This window comes from Mastomys coucha, unplaced genomic scaffold, assembly GCF_008632895.1.
Source record: "Mastomys coucha isolate ucsf_1 unplaced genomic scaffold, UCSF_Mcou_1 pScaffold21, whole genome shotgun sequence".
NCBI classification, from domain to species: domain Eukaryota; kingdom Metazoa; phylum Chordata; class Mammalia; order Rodentia; family Muridae; genus Mastomys; species Mastomys coucha.
The window spans coordinates 185,008,712-185,024,782 of record NW_022196904.1 but is presented as its reverse complement, the minus strand read 5'-3'; the positions used below and the strand labels follow the sequence as shown (position 1 = coordinate 185,024,782).

General features: G+C 46.4%; 1 protein-coding gene across 2 annotated transcripts in view; it reads right to left on the bottom strand.

The window, feature by feature from the left end:
* Rbm20 (RNA binding motif protein 20) overlaps positions 1-16,071 on the bottom strand; it is a 210,715-nt gene that overhangs the window by 191,842 nt on the left and 2,802 nt on the right. The window contains exon 1 of one of the 2 annotated variants that reach the window (XM_031390666.1): positions 1,815-2,353. The exons of the other annotated variant lie outside the window; for it this stretch is intronic. Coding sequence (XP_031246526.1) covers positions 1,815-2,005 — 191 coding nt within the window. The 5' untranslated portion in view covers positions 2,006-2,353. Of the gene's footprint in view, positions 1-1,814; positions 2,354-16,071 lie in introns of those variants that run through there. 2 annotated transcript variants of the gene reach the window in all.

Genomic DNA, 16,071 nt, shown 5'->3' with positions numbered 1-16,071 from the left:
CCACCCGCCTCACACACTGTCCTTGAACAGAGTCCTATCACCAGGCCATGGACACTCCTGCACAGCTCCATCCTAGCCTATAAGCAGAAGGAGCCATCTTTGAAAGGATCCCTCATGTCTTTTAAAAATAACATGCTTCAGAGATGGAATTTTCTAAATAGGATAATAATGCATAGTTTACATTATTAATTACATGAAGAAACTAAGATGTATTTTAAATTATCCATTTCTACAAATTGAATTTTTTTTTCCTACCTGGCAGTACTTCAAAAAGCCATTTGTGAAGATTTCTTTTCTGGGAATAAGAAGTTCCTAGTTTTCTTCTACTTAAAACTGGGGGGCATGCAGGCTAATTACTAACAAACAAAGCAGGTTTGATAAATTTAACATGCAGGCTGATTTCAGTACAAAAATCACTGGTTCACGGAGAAAGATGGTAGTTTCAAATTCATAACTGATCAATTTGGATGTTTTAGTAAGAAGACTTTAGATTTAAGCAGTTTTTATCAGTTGCCTTGTATTCATGTTGATGATGGAAGTGAGACTTGAGGAGTTACATAAAGTGTCGGTTCTCTTTAGCATTTGCTGCAACACTTTACAAAGAGAGGGGAAAGGACGATCTTGGGAAACGTTTTCACTTTTAAAAAGTTGCAAAATTGCAAGTAGCTAAACGTTATGTAAAATATCAAAGCTTAAGGCCAAAAGCTTTATACGCAAACTAGGACTTTAGAAGTCGACCAGCCAACAGATAGGGAACCATTTTGTCCTGAAACAGGACACCCCCGTTATTGATGGCAAATTTGAGTTTTCACTCTTTTCTATTACCTAACTCGCTTTTCAAAGCCATTCAGAGTTGACTACTATATGCTTCCATTTCCTTTTCCATGTTTGCTTTTTTTTTCTCAGTGCATCCTAGTGAGTTTACAGAATCCCCAACATCAGAATAGCCAGCAAAACCCTTCAGCCCCCCGTATGGGCTTTCCTGAGTTTACATGTTCCAATCTAGATTTGTGGAAGCACTCAAACTATTTTTCAGGACTTTGTCACAGGCTGACCAAGCCTGAAGCAAAATAAAGAGCCTTCGAACAATCCAACATCATAGGCCTCGAACTATCTAAACAATGCTTCTAGGGAGCCGAGGAAGCCAAACCCCGGCGGCTTCCTTCTCCGCTTCCCAGACAGGAGAAAGGGCTTTCTGGGACCCCTGGCCACCCCAGCCTACGAAACCAATGAAAAGAAGAACCGCAAGCTTCACCACGCATCTAGTGGAAACCTTCCTGCAGCTGAGAACTCCTTGCACGGGCCATGTTGTAAACACTCAGTGTTTTGTTTACAAGCGCTCAACTCCCTTTGCCCCAGGTCTCTAGTTGACTCCACTAAAGGTAGTTTTGTTCTCAGTGGCGACTTATCACACACCCTTCACTAGGCGATCACACTCACTCTTGACCCGTCGTCGTCATCATACACTCCAGTGGTCTCCAAGGACCAGAAGGATGAAAAAAAATAGCCTCTGGGCCATTTTCCCCAACTTCGAGCTTATGAAGTTAAAAAGATCCAGTGTCATTCAGAAGAGAAAAGAGAACACACTCGAAAAAGCAAAACTTATGCCCCTCCACCACACGAATAATTTGACTGCGTTCTACCCAATATCACCAGCAAGCCAGAATGACACGACCCTGCTCAGAGGGCCAACAACACTTCAAACACAGCGGGGCGGGCGAAGTTTAGCAAAGGATGGGAATGAAGCCACAAAAGAGGGCCCCCGGGGTGTGTCCCAGGCTCACCCCCAGGCCCCACTCCCTTCTCCCTCTTACTTTTGGATGATCTGGGGCAGGCTGGCTTGAGGCTGTGGCGGTGGCGGTGGCGGTGGCGGCAGGGGCTGCATCCCTTGCTGGCCCTGGGGCACAGAGGGCCCCTGAACACCGGGTACAACGCAGGCATCTCTGTCTTGTTGCTCCGGACCGCTGGGATCCGCGTCCTGGCTCATGGCTGCTGCCAGCACCATGCGCGGCGACACCGGCCCGGGCTCGCAGCGAAAGAGCGCGCGGGAGGGGCGGTCCCGGAACACAGGCGCTCACTGGCCGGGGTCCCTGTGCCCAGTCCCCTTGTCCTTCTCGGTGGCGCGGGGAGGAGACGAGAAGGGTAGGGAGGAGACAGTGCCCGCGGCGCCGCCTCCTCCACCTCCCGGCGCTCCTGCCCGAGAGGCTGCGGAGGGGGCGGGGGACGGGGGACAGGAACAGGGGGCGTCCCCCGGCCCACGGGAGCTGCGGGATGCCCAGGAGCTGCTGCGCGCGGGGTGACCGGGACAACTGTGCCTGCCCACCCGAGGCGCAGTGAGCTGGGACGCAGGGCAGCGGCCGCCACCCGCCACCGGGAGCCCTTCGGGGTGGCCAGCCAGGCGCTCCTCAGCGCGACAGCCTCGTGAGAGGGCGATTCGCCGGCCCGCCCGCCAGCCTCCCTCCGCCGCCCTGTAGCTTCTTCCGGAGCTCACAGGCTGCCCGGCTCCCGCTGAGCACCAGAGGACATCGCCAGCGCGAAGTGCGCCGAGGAGTTGGCATTCTCCTACAGCTGGAGCCCGGCCAGCGCCACTGGAAGGACCCGACGCCACCACATCCTTCCCTAGGTGGGTGGGACAGCAATCTCGGGGCTCAGATGATCAGGCCCCGGAGCTCACCACACTGGTAGTTCCAGTTGTCGCTTCAGGGGTCCCAGAGGCGACGGACGGGGTAGCAGTGGATTCATTTCTTTTAATTTTCCCCGAAAAACTTCACAGGGACCCCATGAAAGCAAAAGAAAACCAGGTACATGTTTCTTTCATATTTATTGGCACGTCTGGAAATTTAAAGGATGAGAAGAAGAGTTCACCGACTCTGCTAACTGCCCCAGCCCACCTGCTCTGGACACCTGTGCGCACCCACCTGTGAGGGTGGAGCAGCTGCAGATGGCGGTGGAGAAACACCTGCTGCACCTGCTCCAGCAGACCCCTGCACCTGCTCCAGCAGACCTCCGCACCTGCTCCAGCAGACCCCTGCACCACTGCACCTGCTCCAGCAGACCCTCTACACCTGCTCCAGCAGACCCCCTGCACCACTGCACCTGCTCCAGGAGACCCTCTGCACCTGCTCCAGCAGACCCCTGCACCACTGCACCTGCTCCAGCAGACCCTCTGCACCTGAGCACTGGCCAGGGGCGTGGCCGCCTCGTGCTGCCTAGGACTGTGCTGTTCCCTAGACGTGGACGCCCACAGCCAAGCTCCTCTCTCGTGCGTTACAAGCCAGAGTGCCGCGAGCTGACCCCATGCCTGAAGTTCTGCCTGCCTGCTCCACACCAGAAAATTCTAAAGATGGCTCAAAATCTGACAACTGCTTGAACTCTCTGAAAGATATTTTTTGTCCCTCCTGACTCTTGTGTCAATTTCCCCCTTGAAACTGCCTACTCTGCCGCCCTACCTTAGAGAGCTTCTCCTCTCACCCTCTCTCCCTCCCTCCCTCCCTCCCTCTCTCTCTCTCTCTCCCTCTCTCTCTCTTTCTCCCTCTCACCCTCTCTCTCTCCCTCTCCCTCTCCCTCTCCCTCTCTCTCTCTCTCTCTCTCTCCCTCTTTCTCTTTCTCCCTCTCTCCCTCTCTTTCTCCCTCTCTCCTCTCTCCAATTGCCAATTACAGTTACGATTATTTGTATTCTTAAACATCTCATCATTCACAGTTCACACAATTAAGTCTGACAAACAAACAAACAAGACAGCCAAAAACAAAACAAACAAAACAGATGGAGTGTGGCTTCCACACACTCCATCTTACCCAGGCATGCATACACACTCCCTTCACCCTGGAGGGAGTCACCTAAAACTAACATTGAGACTCTCCCCCAAAAAAGACAATGAATGAAGTCTTCCCAGACGTCTGCGTGCCAGAGAATGGTCTGGGGTGTCCGGGGAGGGCTCTGTAGTTGAGACAGATCTGTTTACTGTCTGGACTGCCAGGCCCTGATGTCAAGGCTTCCTCTCTGAGAGTTGGTTAGCAAAAGTGACAGAGTCAGGAGTAATGAGGTCCTGGCTCAAGTTCAAGTTAGGGATGTTTCTTGCAGGCAGAAGGTATCAGGGCCAGTTTTTACAAGTGGGATTCTACAGTTCAATCGTAGCCCACTTTAAAACTCCAAGGACACTGAGTGGGTGGAAGGCACACTCATGCTCTTATTAAAGACTTGGTAACATGACATTCTATGTGTTCTCTCCATGGGAATAGGTGGAAAAAGACTGAGGTGTAGGGGTGAATTCTGAGTGACCTTCCTGGGAAAATATAGAGCAGAGAGACTGAGAATTCACGGGGCCTTTTCCTCCTCATCTCGAGTTTGAATTTTAAAATAAATAAATAATAAAAGAAAAGTCACGGTCCACAGGCATTTTCCCCCAGAAATCCTATTTGCATGATTATAGCTTAATATTTGTCATTTGTGATGTGGAGCATAAGGCTGAGGCAGAAACCTTAAGCTAACTGAGCTGGATCCCCAAGAATGCCTAGAACTGCAGTGAGCAACCATGTCTATTTTCCAAGTCAAACATTACATGGGTTAACCAGTTGGGGAGGCAGTTACTTTTCCTCACTTTTTTTTTTTAATGTAGAAGTGACACAAAAAAACACAGGGACAAAGATAGTTATCTAGGATCCAAACTACCCTCCCATCCCCTAAGAGTGTGCCTCACAGAGTATGTGAGAAAGGCTGAGTCACCCACTTCACTCCACAGAGAGGAGTCTGACTAAGGGGAGGGCTGGCAGCAGCTCTTTGCTCCTCTCTGCAGGAGCATCCTGTCCCTCCTTGACCCACAAGGATCAGGCAGCGTGGCTTTTGTTTTGCATGGACATTTATTTCACCAGAGACTTGCTTTGCTTATCTTTAGACAATAAGCCCCTGAGCTAGCTGGCATTACTGTGTTTTACAACCAAGGAAACTGAGTCTCTGAGACAGCTATGAGAATGTTGCTCAAGGCCATCCAGCTTCTAAGGGACAGAAGCCACGGATGGGCTGGTCCACCTTCAAATCCCATCTGTCACCCCTTCACACTGCCTGGATGATGGGTATGGAGCTGAGAGCTCACTGCCCAATGAAGTTTTATCCTCCAGGGAATAAAAACAGCACTTGCACGTCGATTCAACCTACCACACCCACCTTCCTAGAGCCCTAGATTAGTAGGTGATATCTAAATTGTAATGGGAGCATTTAAAGAAAGGAAGCAACCTTGTTATTTTAGGGTCAGCCATTCTCAAACATGCCAAGATGCTGGGCCCCTGCCTTGTTTCATAAGCTGAATAATTAATTTACTGTCTTTCAGGCTCTGTTTTCTCTTGCCTGATCATTTAATGCAGACAGAGAAGCATGAAGAACGTGTGCAAGGTCGCTGGGATGCTGAGAAGCATGGCTGGGGCTCAGCGCCTGTTCTGTAATACTGTATTACTGTTCTGTAACACCGTAACACTGCTCTGTAACACTTTATCGCTCTTCTGTAACACTGTATCACTGTTCTGTAACACTATCAATGTTCTGTAACACTGTATCACTGTTCTGTATCACTGTAACACTGTCTTCTACTCAAAGGGGACATCACCTACCTTTCAAGCTGATGCTATCATTCCTCTGCCGAAGGGACCACTTCAGGTGTGTCGCCCCTCCCGGTGTGTTCACCTCTAGATGGTAAAGTTCCGTGGTCTCAGAGCCAGTGAGGCTGGGAGACACAGATCTCCTTCTCTGCTGCAAGGAGAAGCGCAGACTACTGCAGTCTCCGCTTGTGAGCAGGAATTGCCTATTAACATTGCAACAAGGTTGTAGAGGAGGAAGCAGGAGGCACTGAGGGCAGTGAGGAGGTGATTATGGGCAAGGGGCAAAGACGGACAAGTATGAAAACGCCACAGTCAAACCCACTGTGTTGTATACTAACTAAAAATATACTTTGAGGGGTTTCAACACAGAAAACTGATTTGGCAGTTGCCCTCCTAGGAATTTTTCCCCAAATATATATATATCCACAATTACAGCTGTACTTTCAGGGGAGTCGGCTGGTACTGTTCGTAATAACGAATTAGAAGCCGCCAAATGAGCAGGAGGAAACTGTGTATAAAGAAGGTTCCTACTCCTGGCTGAGCAGCTCTCTACAGGGAGGTCTCTGCTGGCTCAGGAGAAATTTCCTGAAAGAAAATGCTAGTCTCTCAAGAGCATTGTATCATGACTAAATGTCCTTAATAGAACATCTCTGGGGAAATTATTCAGGTAAGCAATTATCAGTAGCGAGCATCTCTTCAAATTGGGACAAGGCAAGAACCTTTGCTTTGTGTGGTCTTTTATATTATTTTCAAACATTTGGAATAAAATTTATTGAAATGTATACAACTTGAATTTTCACTTTCCAACATTGCTTTTTAATAGCAGTGAAATTTAATGATTTCACTGTTCAACGATCAGCCATTAGCAAAATGAAGTCATTAATAAAATGTTTTTTTTACTTAGTTTTTTTTAAATTACATTTTCATTTATTGGTGGTGCCACAGATCACATGAACAAGCCAGGGGGCAACTTACAGAAGCCAGTCTTCTTCCACCTCATGGATCCTGGGTGACCTGAGTTCACAGGTGTAGCTGGAAATATCATAATCTACTGATCCATTTTGCCAGCCCAAGAATGTTGATCTTTCTTTCTTTCTCTTTCTTTCTTTCTTTCTTCCTCTTTTTCTTTCTTTCTTTCTTTTTTTAAGCAAAAAGGGATCAACAGAAAAGAAGAAAAGACACTGGAGAGCATATTGCTCCAACTTCAGCCCAGCCTTTTGTAATACATTAGCAATGTCATTAAAGACAGTTATATAAGGGACCCACAGTGTTACCAGTAGTCATGTTCATACAATCTAAATCTAGTAGTCCCACTATTCAGAATACATTTTACAAATCTAGAACCGAGTGTATTAACTCACCTGGACATTAATAGCAACTGTTGCCATTTCTTGAATGCTTATCCTCCTTTAATTTTTACAACCACCTTACTAGCTAGTGGCTGATGTTGCTGCTGTTTTAAACCCAGATTGGCAAGCACTACCAACTGAGCTACATCTCCAACACAAATCATTTTTGTGCCCATTTTACAGATTAAAACAACAACCACCCAAGGTTTGATAAAGTACAGCTACTTAGATAACTGGGAAGCCAGGTCTCTGATCTTCTGAGAGTTGAGCTTTTAACTATTCTATACAGTGTTTCTTGGTAAAATGGGAGCCAGGACTCAGCTTGCCTCTCTCTCTGCCTTCAGGGCCTGACCCTCCCTGCTGTCTATACCACAGCAATCTTGGCTTGCCTTCTCTCCACACTCCCTGGTTTCTCTTTTCTGGCCCCCTGAGGTGGGCATTATCTGTTTGCCAGTCTCTCCTCTCCTGCCATCCTACAGATGTTTGTAAGTGATCAAGAGCTCTATCCGGGGTTCACGAAGAATCACCTCTCTGAAAACAACACAAATAAACACACAGGAGAGACTGGCTGAAAGATGCTGTTTAAAAATAATGTGGTTACTCATGGGACTGGATGCGCATTTGAATGTGAAGGAGACAGTTGGCTGAGGTGAGGACGCGACCCGTGTTAGGCTCTTTTCTGCCTAACAACCCAGAGAACCTCTCTCATTGGCTGCAGGAGAGAGCTTCACCTCCATCTCATTGGCTGGGAATTTACCAGCCAGCCCCTTTGTCCTCTAAGCCGGTGGTAGGTATTCTGTTGTGGTCAAAGTGGCTGTAGGTTAGGAGTCCTGAAATCCAGTTTCTAAAGCACTGGGTGGGTACACGTCATGTCTCCCCATGTCCCTGAATAGAAAAGCAGTTATCCCAAACTAGTGACATCAGCGTTCACCTCCTTGTGAAGCCACAGGGGCGCAGTCTTTTCTTCTGCCTCTGGTTCAAGACCTGGCAACCAACAAACCCAAATGCAGGCTGAGTCCAGAGCTGCAGAGGCTCAGAGTGGCTGAGTCCAGACTTACTGCAGAAGCAGGGTTCCGAGGCAGGCCTGGATGAGGCAGAAAAAGGCTTTCTCTCTCTTGCTCTTTAGAAGAAAACTTAGGTGGGATCCAGTATGGCTTTGTGTTATAAACCAGTCACTACTGAGTCTCTCCTGGGAGGATGAGGAGAGAGGTAGATATGACATGCATGTGGGAGAAATACTAGCTGGTGGTTAATTGCGTGATTTAAGTTCCATAGAGCTCTGCACCCCCTGGGGAGACCCAGCTTCCACACTACATGCTTAATCCCTGGAGAATGTCACTGTCACTCAGAGGCCCCAGCCAAGCAATCAGAACTTCTTGGAGAGGGAGGGATTCCTTTATCCTCCCCTCCCCCAGTGCCCCCCTCTATCTCCTCTTATCACATGCCTGCCTGTCTGTCTGTCAGGCCAGTTGGTCATCAGAGCATAAACACTTCAGGCTGTGTGCCCACCAGCTCTGGGATCAGGTGACCATTATGGAAAGCTACACCGGAGGCCTGTGCATGCCAGCGTTTCGCCAGGAACAGTGAGAGCCTGTGACGTGCTGACCTCAGAGAGTGGGCACCCATGCAGCTGGCCTGAAACGAGTGCTGCTCCCTAGTATGGCCTCATTGATCATCCCTGGGGCCTCCCCACAGACACAGGAAACCACTGGTCTAATCATTAGTTCAGGGCCTTTGCCTCTTAGAACCTCCATGTCACCTTCTAAGACAGAAATAGAGCCAGATGCTGTTACACCAGGATTCGGGGGGGGGGGGGCAAGAGAATTAGGAATTCAAAGTCATTCTTGGCTACTTCGGGAGTTTGAGGCAAGCATGGGTCACATGAGACCCCATGTCAGGAAAATAAGAACAACACGATGGGATTCCTGTGAGAGTAAATGAAAAGCAGTCCAGTGCCATCCAGTTTCGGACTGGAGTTGGTAAGCCACGGTGGGTTGACTTCCCAGGAGAGAAGGATGGTAATCGCCATACAATCTTTTTCTGGGCCAGGATATCACCACCCTCTACATGTACAAGCCCCAGGTGAAAAGATGCCATCACAGAAACAGGTAAAAGAGGGACGAAGGCATTGTCAGGGGGACTCGGGTGACTGAAGAAGTCTCAGAGCTTGGGTCCTGGTTCTGCTTCTTCTTGTCCAGATACCAGGAGCATCTTACCGAAACTCCCAGGGCTTCTCAGCTTTCCTCTTCCATAAGATGGGCATGAGAAACCCTGCGGTGTGGCTCAGGATCACCTCACAGCATGCATGGATGTGGTAATGACATTCTGCTGGCTCACACATCATCCTGCATCTAGCAGGATGTGCAAAGGGTGAGGCTCTGGTCCCCTTTGCTTTCTGGGTAGGCGACAACTCAGAGAGGGGAGTTTCTACTTCTTGGACTGTTTCCCTGAGAAAATTAATTTCAGGTGGCTTAAAGATTCTTTTTTTTTTTTCCCAAGACAGGGTTTCTCTGCGTAGCCCTGGCTGTCCTGGAACTCTGTAGACTAGGTTGGTCTCGAACTCAGAAATCCCCCTGTCTCTGCCTCCCAAGTGCTGGGATTAAAGGCATGCACCACCACTACCCAGCTGCTTAAAGAATCTTAAGGGTGGTGGCGTATGCCTTTAATCCCAGAACTCAGGGAGGCAGGTATAAACTCTGTGAGTTCAAGGCCAGCCTGGTCTAAAGACTGAGTCCCATGACAGCCAGGGCTGTTACACAGAGAACCCCTGTCATGAAAAAAACAAAAACAAAACTAAACTAAAATTCTAGCTGCTAGAATGCTTGCCTAGCAGACACAGATCCCTGGCTTTGATCCCCAGTACCACATCGCACACAGGGGTACATGTCTGCAACCCCAGAACTCTGGAGGTAGAGGCAGGAGAATCATGAGTTCGGGTCATCCTGGGTCAATGTGAGCTGAACAGTCCTCCCAAAGCCATGGTGAAGACCTGACCCCTGCTACGGCAACCTGTGATTAGGAAATGATCTTTGCAGAGGTAGTCAAGTAAGGGATGTATGTGAAGGTGATGCCTAATCCAACATGATGGGTTTCTTAAAGAGAAGGGGAATTTTGACACAGATGCCCAGAGAACAACAACAACATGTAGGGGGTGGGAAGAGCAGGGTTACCATTGTAACTGTGGGCACCCCTCTCTCTCAACGAGCCTAACAAAATCCCCATCATCTTCTCTGACCGGCATGAGGACATAGCCACAAACCAATCTATTAACCAAAAAACTGTGAGGCTCCTCTGTTGAGACAGCGTCTCAGGGGCCAAACTGAAACCTGGGAGTTTATGGCTCCCATACCTGGAAATCACAGGCTGCTAGAGTGAGTGGTTTCTGGGCCTAATTGCCCTCTGTTCTTTAAGTGGAAAAAAAAAAAAAAGGCTAACATGTCTCCAGGATTTGTCATAGAAGGTGCTTCTAGAGCTGAAAGGACACAGAGCACTTGGCACAAAGTAAAGATATATGAAAAATATTTTATATATATATATATATATATATATATGTATATATATATATATATATAGAGAGAGAGAGAGAGAGAGAGAGAGAGAGCATGTATGAGTGGTCCTCAAACTGAACTCTCTGGGTTCTGGAATGTTCTGCCTCTTGAATTGGATGGTGGTTCTGTAAATACATTGACTTTGGGGAGGTCAATCTGACTGTGTGTGCATATATGCACACATGCCATGAGTCTGCATGTATTTTTACCCTTCAGTGAGCACTTCCTTAAAAATTAGAGAAAGAGCCAGGTGGTGGTTGGTGGTGCACTTGGGAGACAGAGTCAGGCAGATTTCTGAGTTCGAGGCCAGCCTGGTCTACAGAGTGAGTTCCAGGGCAGCCAGGGCTATACAGAGAAACCCTGTCTCGAAAAACCTAAGGAAAAAAAAATTAGAGAAAGAAGAGATACACCAAATCTCACATGGTTTAGATAAGGCGCAGTAGTGAAGCCACGTTCCTTCCTCTTGCCTGAATCTTTGAAGCCACATTCCTTCCTCTTGCCTGAATCTTTTCATCCGAAGCCTTGGATACATTCCCACCTTACACTCCTGGGGGTCTACTGCCTGAATCTTTTATCGGTAGCCTTGGATACATTCCCACCTCCCACTCCTGGGGGTCTACCGCCCACGGAACCATTCTGAGAAGGTTGCTTTTCGTAATAAAGAGATGTACCTACAACATGCCAGCATCCACAGTCAAGACTCAGGTTCTCAAGCCTGAGTTACGAACATCATTATTGAAGCAAGAATGTTTTATATCCTGAGTACTCAGAGAGCTTTAATTCTTTTTTGAGACAGGGTCTCACGGAGGCCAGGGTTTCCAGAACTTGCTATACAGCCGAGGACAGTCTTGAACTTCTCACCCTCCCGATCCCCCTGCTTCTACCTCCCAAGCAAGCATTCTACCGCTGATGTATGTCACCAACACTTTTTAATTTTGAACCACGATCTCACTTAAGTGGCCCAGGCTGGCCTTAAACTTGTGGCTCTACTGCCTCCTGGGACCACTTAAGTAGATATCCACCAATTTTAATATTCATTCATGATCATTTAATATTCATTATGAATGGTTTTCTAATTATAGCAATCTATGTTTAGTACTTCATTTCTTTCTTTTTAAAAAATAATTTACTTAATTTGATTTTATGTGTACTGGTGTAAAGGTATCCAGATCCCCTGGAACTGGAATTACAGTTGTGAGCTGTTATTTGAGTGCTAGGAATTGAACCTGGGTCCTCTGGAAGAGCAGCCAGTGCTCTTAACCACCGAGCCATCTTTCCAGCCCCCAGTTCATTTCTTTTGTTTTGTTTTGTTTTGTTTTAAAAGAGCTTCTGCAAGAACATAATTATAATCCCAGCACTCGGGAGACAAGGCAAGAGGATTCCAAATTCAAAGGGAACTGGGCCATAGGATAAGACCCAATCTAAAATTTAAAAGCAAACACTGAAGAAAAACCTAACCCCCCGTGTCTTTTTCTCACTCTTGCCAATGTACACATATTTCTCCTTTCACTAAAAGGTTTAGAAGGATCATGTTTCTTCTCAGTAAACTGTTCTTTCCCCCTTTAAAACCATTTTAGACCCTCCCCACCCCCAACTTTAAGAGTTCCTTATATATTAGAGAAAGCAGTACTTTATACCTGATATTAATGTCTTGATTTTCTTCTGACTGTGCTTGTTTGTGTTTTCTATATCCATGTTAATTTATTTTTTTTGTGGTGAAATTTATCAGCTTTTCAGTATTATTGTTGGATTTGAATGTTGACAAAGTTAGAGAAAGTTCCTCACACTAAGATATAGATAGATAGATAGATAGATAGATAGATAGATAGATAGATAGATAGATAGATAGATAGATTTAATTCTCATGCCTCCTTTTGGGTGTCTATATGTGATTTTATTTTCATGCTAAGATGCCTGTCAGTCTGCAGCTATTCCAGCATGCCGCATGGACCCAGTTTTTCCTTCTCCAAATGGCTGTCCGGTTGTCCCCATGACACTTACTAAAGGGTTGGCTTTTCTTTCTATATTTCAGATGTCCTGTTGACAAATGGTGAATTTCCATGTGCACTTAAGTCTAATTCTGGACATTCCAGTTTATCTTAACAGTCTCCTCATTTACCAGTTTTAATTATAAACTATAATATGATTTATTGTCTGAAAAAAATCCCCTCTTCACCAAGCTTTTTTAGGGAATACATGTATATGTGTGTATGCATGTATATGTATGTATGTGCCGTATACATTTATTTTTTCATATCAGAACCAACTTCTCTAGAAAAAAAAAGTGACCCCTTCATTAGGATTCCATTAAATAAAATCTATAATAAATCAAGTATATCTTAGGGGAAATTAACTTTTATGGGTGTTGAGTTATCCCATCCAAAGCAAGAGGTGTCATTTGCTCTGTCTGGTTTATTTTACATCCTTTGAGGGTGTTTTAAAATTTTCCTCAGAGAGATTTTCATGACTTTAGTGACGGCGAGTGAAACCCTTGACATTCCAGCAGATCAAAGCAAACATTTTATTACAGAAAGAAATGATACCGAGGAGGGAGGGCAGAGCCCAGCGAATCACCATGCTGCCACCAGCTGCCACACTCAGTCCAAAGGGACGAGAGACCTGCAGCTGGGCAGACAACCTGCCAAGGCAGAAAGCAGCACTTCTCCTGGGAGCAGACACTACCTCCACAGCTCTGGGGCCACTGGGGTCCTAGAGATTCCGGCCGAAGGCCACTGGTGCCACTAAACTTGCCTATTACACATTTCTTTGTGTGTGCCTGTGTGTGTGCTTGCCTGTGTCACCTGTGTGCCTGTGTTTGCATGTGTGTGGGGTGCTTGTATGTGTGTAGGTCTGACGCTGGCATCCGGTGCCTTCCCTCTCATTCTCTGCCTTATGTTTTGGGCCTACCATCTTTCAATCAAATCCAGACTTCTATGTGGCTACATAGATCTCCACTTTGAGGAGGAAGGTCTTTCCACCTCAACCAATCCAACTCAGGCCCCCTGACAGACCTGCCCACTGGCTTCTCTCCTAAGTGACTGGAGATCCTGACAAACTGACACACAGCATTAATCATGGCTGCCAGGGAAAAAAACAAAGCAAATAAACTCAGGCTTAAAGTTAGTTTATTGTCTTTTATTCTTGCATAGTTATATCTATTTTTAAATGTTCAAGCCATGTTAGGATATTGTATTGTAAGCTATCTACAGTTCTTCATTTTCAAGGGTGGTTATTCAGGTGTGATGATGCATTCCTGTAATCCAAGAACTCAGGATGTGGAGATGAGAAAAGCTAGAGTTCAAACCCAGGTTCGGCCGCATAGTAAGCTCAAGACCAGCCCAGGTTATGTGAGTCCATGACTCAAAAGTATGTATATATATATATATAAAACGTGGTGACCCATCTCAAGCATTTTTGAGTAAAAAGCAGTGTGTTTGTAAGGCATTGGGGACATGTAATCCCAGCACTTCGGCGGCAGGATCAGGAGTTCAGGGCCAGCACAGAATTCATAAGACTCCATCTCATAATAATAATAATTATAAATTTTCTGGCTCATGAAAAAATGCTTAATCAACAAGAACATCACCTCCAACACAATCCTCATCACCAGCACCACTCTCATCATGACGAACATTGCTGTTTTAGACCTTTTTGCCTGGAGAATAACAAACAAGTTTTGATGAAGTAGGCATGGGGTGAAGAGTAGGCATTTGCAAATCATGGTGGACCCTGGGCATCCTGAGGTCTATCTCAGGGTCATGCTTCTCCCTGACCACGAGGAGAAGAGCAGCCTTGTGTTCTCCCATCATGTCCGGTACTCAGTCCAGGTATGGTTATGAACTGGACTCTCGGATACTAGGAGCCAGACAAACCTTCTGGGGCTGGGACTGCAGCTCAGTGGGCAAAGCATTTGCTTAGTGTGTATGGTTCCCAGCACCACACACACCCATGCCTGTCATCTCAGCACTGAGAAGGGAGGATCAGAAAGTTAAGGTCATCCTTGGCTATAAAGAGAGCTTGGCACAGCCTGAGCTACATGTGCATGTGGGGTTTCTTTGTTGTTGTTGTGGTTGTTTTGGTTCAGTTTTGGTTTTTGAAGATAAGGTTTCTCTGTGTAGCCCTGGTATCCTGGAACTCATTCTGTAAACCAAGCTGGTCTCAAACTCAGAGAATTGCCTGCCTCTGCCTCCCAAATGGTGAATGTGTCTTAAATACAGGAAAACAAAACAAAGATGGAAGAATTAACTCAGTGGTTTAAAGCATGTGTTGCTCTTGCAGGGGACCTGGGTCCCCAGCACTAATATGGTGGCTCACAATTGTCTGTAATTCTAGTTCCAGACAGAGGGCATTGGATCCTTATTCTGACCTCCACAGGCACCAGACTATTACATGTAAAATAAAATTTAAAACATGTAAAACAAACCTTTCCCCTTTAAACAACAACAAAGTAGGCTAGAGATATAACTCAGTTGATTGTTGTCCAACATTCGAAAAAAAAAAAACCCTGTGTTTGATTTTTTGTGTCATGTAAAGCAGGCCTGGTGGTACATATTTGTAATTCCAGCATTTGGCAGGTGGGGGCGAAAAGATCAGATGTTCAAGGTCATGCTAGGTTATACATTGAGTTTGAGGCCAGCACTTTAGGCCTGACACCCTATCTCTCTTTTCTTCTTCTTTTTTCTTTTTCTTTTTTCCTTTTTTTTTTTAACAGCCTATCTCAAACACAAATAACATTTTTAAATGTCTTGGGTGATTCACACGTAATGGCTATCCTATGTTCCATGTACAGCAAAGTAGTGCCTATTCATATAAACTTCATTTCCCTGGCTTTGTCTTCTTTGGTCTTAATTGGCAGCTGTTCTTCAGGCACGATAAGGGTGGGCAAGCTTTCCACTCTGTGTTCCCACAGAGCCCAGAGCTCCGGAGCTACCACCTGTCTCATCATTGCCGTTTGCTGGCTGTGTCCTCCATGAGGCCGTGAGGCCACGTGTCTTTTCTTCCCTCCTGCTCCTGGAGAAGGCCCAGCATAGTGGGTGCTAACGACTATTTGTTTGTTCCAGGCTCAGATGAATAGTGCCCATGGCTCTCCTAGCCTCTTAATCACCCTACCTACCAAAGGGAAGAAAAGTTGGACCAACATTAGTTTTAAAAGAGTCAAAGCCAGCCGGGCGGCGGTGGCGCACACCTTTAATTCCAGCACTTGGGAAGCAGAGGCAGGCAGATCTCTGAGTCTGAGGCCAGCCTGGTCTACAGAGCGAGTTCCAGGACAGCCAAGGCTACACAGAGAAACCCTGTCTCAAGAAAAAGAAAAAGAAAAAATATCAAAGATTATATATGAAAACTTAAGGTATTAATCACCCGAGAGTATCGTAGCCAACCAAGTCACATAAATTTCTTTTGGAGTCCTTAGGAAAAGGACGCTATTAACATCTATTTACTGAGACTCAAGCCTATAATCCCAGCACTTGGGAGATGAAGGCAGAAGACTCAGAAGTTCAAAGTCATCCTTGCCCACATAGGAAGTTCAAAGCCAGCCTGGGCTCCTGAGATCCTGTCTCAAAAACAAAACAAGCCACCAACCACCC